This window comes from Cynoglossus semilaevis, chromosome W (genome assembly GCF_000523025.1).
Source record: "Cynoglossus semilaevis isolate Cse_v1.0 chromosome W, Cse_v1.0, whole genome shotgun sequence".
NCBI lineage: Eukaryota > Metazoa > Chordata > Actinopteri > Pleuronectiformes > Cynoglossidae > Cynoglossus > Cynoglossus semilaevis.
The window spans coordinates 8,350,637-8,358,039 of record NC_024327.1 but is presented as its reverse complement, the minus strand read 5'-3'; the positions used below and the strand labels follow the sequence as shown (position 1 = coordinate 8,358,039).

The window sequence follows — 7,403 nt, the reverse complement described above, 5'->3', positions numbered from 1 at the left end:
GGATGCAATGGTGTAAAGCACGCCGCCACTGGCCTCTAGAGCAGTGGAGACGCGTTCTCTGGAGTGATGAATCACGCTTTTCCATCTGGCAATCTGATGGACGAGTCTGGGTTTGGAGGTTGCCAGGAGAACGGTACATTTCAGACTGCATTGTGCCGACTGTGAAATTTGGTGGAGGAGGAATTATGGTGTGGGGTTGTTTTTCAGGAGCTGGGCTTGGCCCCTTAGTTCCAGTGAAAGGAACTTTGAATGCTTCAGGATACCAAAACATTTTGGACAATTCCATGCTCCCAACCTTGTGGGAACAGTTTGGAGCGGGCCCCTTCCTCTTCCAACATGACTGTGCACCAGTGCACAAAGCAAGGTCCATAAAGACATGGATGACAGAGTCCTGACCTGAACCCGATAGAACACCTTTGGGATGAATTAGAGCGGAGACTGAGAGCCAGGCCTTCTCGACCAACATCAGTGTGTGACCTCACTAATGCGCTTTTGGAAGAATGGTCAAAAATTCCTATAAACACTCTCCTCAACCTTGTGGACAGTCTTCCCAGAAGAGTTGAAGCTGTAATAGCTGCAAAAGGTGGACCGACATCATATTGAACTCTGGGTTAGGAATGGGATGGCACTTCAGTTCATAGTATGAGTCAAGGCAGGTGAGCGAATACTTTTGGTAATATAGTGTAGCAACAATGCACCAATAGGTGGCAGTACAATCAGATCTAAAGTTTTTTTTTTATTATCCAACAGCAAGACTATGGAGCTTAACTTCCTCTACAGGACACTACGTTCATAAATAAGTATTTCAACACTGATCAGTCACTCCAACACTCGCACATGATGTAAGAGGCAACACTGCCAAACAATTGGGGATTCAGCAATCGATAAGAGGACATTAAAACACAAAACAATTAAAAAATAAACAGAGTTGTAGGATTTTGGCATTTTTTCAGGAATCTAATGACATTCACTTCCCATGAGGCAGTGCTGACGTTCTGTATTCGTATCCCAGAAGACTCTGAAGCCATGTTTTCTCAGTGATTTGCAGCGTTTGGTCTAAACTGCAGTATCATTCCACATATTTTATCAAGGAACAGCTCTTCACCACTGGCAGTAGGAAAGAAAAGAAACGTGTACAGTAGCAGGTGTACAAACAGGGAACTATGAGACGGACAAGGGTGCTGGTTTGGTGGTGAGATATTTTCACATAAAAATACACATCCATCTTTGGCTCAAATGGAAAATAAAGGAAAACACAAACGTGAGCCAGCATTGATACGGTCTTCTGGCAATAACAAGCTGGGGCGTATCTTAAATGTGAATCTCAGGTGAAACAAAGACAGATTCAGGCACATCAACAGCAAAAATTATGCAGCCACACACACACTCACGTATGTATTTGAAATCAGGACTGAGGAAAAACAAGAAATACACACAGCAAGGACACGGTACTGATGCCGTTTGCTGCAAAGCATGTACATTCAATAGAACAACTCACAATGACTGACTGAAAACAGAGAAGTTGAATCAGCCATTGATTCAACTTCTAGGAGCTCCAGTAAAATCAACGAAAAAAAGACCATCTATTGTTTTAGCTTGTGTATTTGTTAAAGCACAAACGAACACTGATGTGGATCTGTAAAGAAAAAAAAATCAAAATAAAGTGCTTCAATTTGAACAAACATCCTCTGTCTGAGGTAATAAAGAAATTTCATAAAAAACACAACTACGCCATCATTACACTTTGCACTGGATTCAAAATGAACTATATACAGTTTGAAGTGTATAGTCTCACACTCTGTTCACCCACACGTCAATGCTGTTTGCAGTCAATAACATCTTATCCAAAGGTGAGGACACACACACGGTTAGTCATCTTCACATCTCCTGTGTTTCCACCACCTGATTGTAGCAGGAAGGATGCAACAGTCCAACGTCTCTCCTACAAAAACATCTTCTTCTCAGTAACTGTCAAGCTCGTTAGCCACTCTCCACACGAGAGGAATCAGTGCTCGGTATCAGTGCTCCGCAAAATACACTATTTCTAGTGCACAGAAATACACAAACCCACACGCATGCAGGCACAAAGAACAACTTCTGCTCCGGCTTTTACATCAATGCCAAACTCAGAGAACACAGCAGGAGGAGAAGGAGCTGTTTGACATTTTGGAAATGAGAGTGTAAGATGGAGAAGGCAGATCCACGGGGGTAAATCCTCCACCTGTCCCGACGTGGATACAGGCTCTCCATGTCCTTCTGGGCGCTGTACGCTGCCACTGTGAAATTAGCATCCCCGGTGGTCAGGAGATCAAACACACAGGAGTGGAAGTAAATGTCCTGCACCTCCAGCTTCTCCCTACAGTGTTCCTTTGCCCCTTCAATGCTTAAAACCTGCGAAGAACCGTAGGGGTATGTTTGTGTCTGTGAGGAGTAGCTGGGTCGACGCATCTGCAGGCCAAGTGCAGGAGGGCTGACAGGCAGGGGAAGATGCCCCGTCTGGTCGATGCGTTCTGCGCTAGGGCAGCCATTCAGACAGAGCTGCAGGTCCTGGGTGGCGTCGTAGGCCTGAGCCAGCTCTTCTGGGATCCTCACTGCCAGTGTTAGGTAGCGTCCCAGTTGGCGTATAATTACAGTTACACCAATGTAGCCAGCGTGCAGCTCCACGTGGTGGCCGGGGTTGCGCTCCGAGATCCACAGCGCCCGGACCTTCCCGGTGGCACCATCTGTACCACTGAGACTATGGATGGGGTCTCCACTGCTCACAGTGCCATCATCAAAAGCAGCAGGGAGGTTGTCTGTCACGGCCTGGTAGACCCTCTGGTCTGTGCAGCCCTCGAAGGGTTTGAAGATGATGGTGATCTGTGGACAGACAGACAGAGAAGAGTTTTAGAGTCAGCTTCTCTTCAGATAAACTAGTTCTTAACAAATACTTAACGTAGAAAATGTTCATCAGCTTGTAGTTTAACTCCACATATGGCAGTTCTCATTAAAACCTGTGAGGATGTTCCACAGAGGTTTTATGATTCACTGTGATGTTATTGTCTGTACTGCTGTGTTCCCATTCATGTAAAAAGAAAATAATGACATGAATAATGAAAATAACAGGAAGCTGTGCATTGTTTATACACAGTAAACACTGACAACACTCAACCTTTAAATTCTTGACAATGTACTTGGCACAAAATGAATCAGCAAATATTTTTTAATTAAAAGCTAATTATGAGCTGCCATTCAACACAGCCAAATATTTGGCACAGATTTATTCATTTAAGTCATTGTTTGGCCTGCATGTTATTATTAATAACTAGTCTTACAGCTCTAACTGATGGTGCTGTTTGAAAGACACACACACACGCACACATGTTATTGACTCTCATCAAACTACTTTTGAGAAATTACTAAATGGCTTTGTTGTAATTTGATGCAGCTATGCAAACATGCTCACATGTACGCACGTACAGGCTCACTCGCACACACACACGTATGAACATATACACATTAAAAAACACAAAGCTCCACTGGTGAGTGGAAGCAGTGGTGTATACAGGGCGTGGTGTAAGCATTACAGTTAGCACTAACATCATAGTTATGGTGAATGGCTGCTTTTTTCACATGACAGATGTGAGGAATAAGGCCTGGCAGGCCATTAAGCCTTAAGGGCTATTAATGTGTGTACAAAAAATGTGTGTCCCTAATAAACATATGTAATAATTTGCCCCACCTCTGACACAAGGTTTACCTTTAATTCGACAGTGTAGCAACCCCGACTATTTGCTTAATGTGAGCCGGTCTCTGTATGTGTGTGTGTGGGTGCAGTTGTGTTCAAAAAGCGTTTAAGCAAGTTTGACATTTATTTTTTATCTTTTTTGTATTCAGATCAAAGAAAGACTTGTAAACTAGACAAATGCAACATGCAATATTTCTGGTGATATACCAACAAATGTCCTTTCTGTGTTTACAACATTTACAAAATTATTCAACCCCTTAGTCACATTCATCCTTAGTTCTTAGTACAACATCATTTGGCAGTTATAATGTGAAACATAGCTTGACACACTTTGTTGCAGTGATCTACCGGTATCTTAGCCCATTCCTCATGGGCAAAAGTCTCCAGTTCATTCACATTCTTGGGCTTGTGTGCTGCAACTGCCTTCTTCAAGTCTTGAGAAATTTTCAATTGGATTTAAGTCAGAGGATTAAGATATTCACTCCAGAAAGTTCCAGTCCTTCGTCTGCAGCCAAGCTCTGGTAGATTTGGAGGTATGCTCAGGATCATTGTCCTGTTGGAAGGTGAAGACGGAAGCCTCAGGTTTGTGACTCACTGCATGACATTTATATCCAAGATCTCCTGGTAGTTAACAGAATTCATGGTACCTTGCACACACTGGAGATTCCTTGTACCTGAAGAAGCAAAACAGCCCCAAAGCATGACTGACCCCCCACCATGCTTCACAGTAGACAAGGTGTGCTTTTCTTTATAGGCATTGTTCTTCTTTCTCCAGACATACCGTTGATCTATAGGCCCAAAGAGTTCCAATTTTGTTTCAGTACAGTATCCCAAAACCTTTGTGATTTGTCCACGTGGTTTTTCACATACTGGAGTCGACTCATCTTGTTCTTTGGAGTCAGCAGGGGTTGGCACCTGGGAGTTCTGGCATGGAGGCCTTCATCTCACAGTGTCCGTCTTATAGTCTGAGCTGAAACCTGGGTACTTCCATCTGATAAATCCTTTCACAGTTTCTCAGCAGTCACCAGGGAATTTTTCTCCACACTTTGCTTCAGGTACCGGACAGCAGTTGGCATCAGCATCCTCTTTCTGCCACGCCCAGGTAGCATTTCCACTCTGTCTTTAGCTTTAAACTTGGGAATAATGCTTCCAATTGTGTCTTTTCAAATGTTTAATGTCTTTGCAATCATTTTATATCCATATCCTTTCTTATGAAGAGAAATTACCTCCTCTCTTGACTTCTTTGACCATTCCCTGGACTTCCCCATGTTGCAAAGATACAAGCAACTGTATAGAAGGAGCTGAGTATCACAGTCCTTTAAAATCTGCTTGATTTTTGCTCGTTATGGTTCTGTTAACATCTAAAGGTGTTTCCAATACCTGATTGAAAGCTTTTGAATAATTGTGTCAGTGAATAAATCACTTTGATACTGTATTAGACAAACTATTTCTGTCTTTTTAGTTGCATTTAGCTAATTTACAAGTCCTTGTTAGATTTCATTATCAACACTATTACAAATATATATTGATTTCCCTAAAACCCTTTACAATACCGGGGGTTGAATAATTTTGAACACAACTGTAAGTGTATGCATGGGTTTGTTAGATTTCAGTGGTTTTCACATTTGGTTGGGTCTGCAGCAGGAAGCTGCTAAGACACCAAAATGCTTTCCCGAGCACACACAGTCACATAGCCCCACACATTCAAAGAGAATTTCCCCAAATTCTCTTCACACCAACTTTCTAAAACACCTCTACCCCCTGGGAACAATGGGAGATCTTCACACAACAATGGGAGATCTCCCAATCTACCTTCTCACAGGGAACCCCGAAGCCATCCATTCCTTTTGATTTACATGACCACCTGTGGTTGACTGGACTTTATGGCTCCGTCTACCTCCCTTGTGATAACCCCCCACTGAGCACCAAAAGGTTCTTCCAACACTGCTGAATCATGGAACAAGAGTGCCACATAGTGGCGACTGCAGGCATCACATGATAACAAGAACAATAATATGATTGGCCACAAGAGGCTTAGCCTCTCTCTTCCATTGGCCTACAAGATTTAAACACACACCCGGGAAGTCGAAAACCACTCCCCCCATACAGGTATATAAGCATAAACAACTAACGATACTTCAGAAGTTATTCTTGAAAAGTCTTGAGAAGTCAGAAGTTATTCTTGACAGGATTTGCATATTAACTACTGTTGTACGAGATTTCCTTGCATACTTCTCCAGTCGTTTATTTTGCTTTATTGTTGGACCTGTTTTGTTTGACATTTGTTATTAAAACAAATCGACCATCTACCGGCTGCTTCCACTCCTTGCCTGAAGACACCTCGCACAGCAAGAATCTTTCAGTGTGTATGGGCTTTAATAATTAAAGCGATTGACTAAACTAAAGAGGGTTGGCCATCAGGGGAACCATCAACATTAATGTGTGTCATTGAACAAGTGCATTAATGCAAGTGTCATTGGACAACATAAGTGTGTTGCAGTCCATTTATATAAACTGTCTATGGTTGAGAAGTTTTCCGTCATTTCTGCCTCAGGTGTTGTGTTACCATACATAAGATGATTTCTTAGGTTCGTAGCCAACAAACACGTGGCACTAGTTTGTTGGCAGTACTGCGGTTGGACAAATAGTACACCAAAGTGTCTGAGAGCAAGTTACTGAATTCTTCAGAATCGGAAATATGCCAGTTTTTTAGCCTAGTATTAGCACCTAACTGGCACTCTCTGTATCTCTACATTTACTACCAAAACACTGCTTGATCCCTTGGCAGAACTCTGACCAGAAAGAAATATGTTGTTTGCTCTTTACACAGAAGCTAAAAAGTCCTCCTGGTGTCTGAGCACCTTCTGCCATCTCATTTCAAGCCGCATATTTCAGGTTCATGGGTTGAACAAGATCTGACACGCACACAGCCTTACCATCACAGTGTTGCTGACTGACTACTAACTACTCTCCACATCTTTTCTTAATAGAAAGAAGCCTGTCAAAAGGCATTCACAGAGAAATATCAAGATTCAACTGCAGGAACGTTGTGTGTTTTAGGGAGGCAATGTGAAAACCAGGAAGTACATTCAAATTTAAATACAGTGGTATAAAAAAGTTTGGGCACCCCTGATCATTTTGCAATAATTACTTAAACAAAAGTAGGCAGGTGCATAAATTTGGACACCCTTGTTGTTTTATTGATTTGAATACCTTTAGCACTAATTATTGGAACACAAAATTTGTTTGGTAAGCTCATTGACCCTTGACCTACATACACAGGTGAAGCCAATCATGAGAAAGGGTATTTAAGGTGGCCAGTTGCAAGTTGTTCTCCCCTTTGCATCTTCTCTGAAGACTGGCAACATGGGAGCCTCAAAACAACTGTCAAATGACCTGAAAACAAAGATTGTTCAACGTCATGGTTTAGGGGAAGGGTACAAAAAGCTAGCTCAGAGATTTCAGCTGTCAGTTTCCACTGTGAGGAACATAGTGAGGAAATGGAAGACCACAGGCACAGTTCTAGTTAAGGCCCGTAGTGGCAGGCCAAGAAAAATCTCAGATAAGCAGAGGCGAAGGATGGTGAGAACAGTCAAACTCAACCCACAGACCAGTTCCAAAGACCTACATGATCTTGCTGCAGATGGTGTCACTGTGCATCGTTCAACTATTCAGC

At 42.5% G+C, this 7,403-nt stretch overlaps 1 protein-coding gene across 1 annotated transcript in view; it reads right to left on the bottom strand.

The window, feature by feature from the left end:
- Nucleotides 1-620: 620 nt before the first annotated feature.
- Nucleotides 621-7,403, bottom strand: part of LOC103397108 (RGM domain family member B-like) — a 26,808-nt gene continuing 20,025 nt past the window's right edge. Inside the window, exon 3 of the mRNA XM_008335348.3 lies at nt 621-2,859. Within this exon, the coding sequence (XP_008333570.1) occupies nt 2,110-2,859 (750 nt within the window). The 3' untranslated portion in view covers nt 621-2,109. The remainder of the gene's footprint in view (nt 2,860-7,403) is intronic.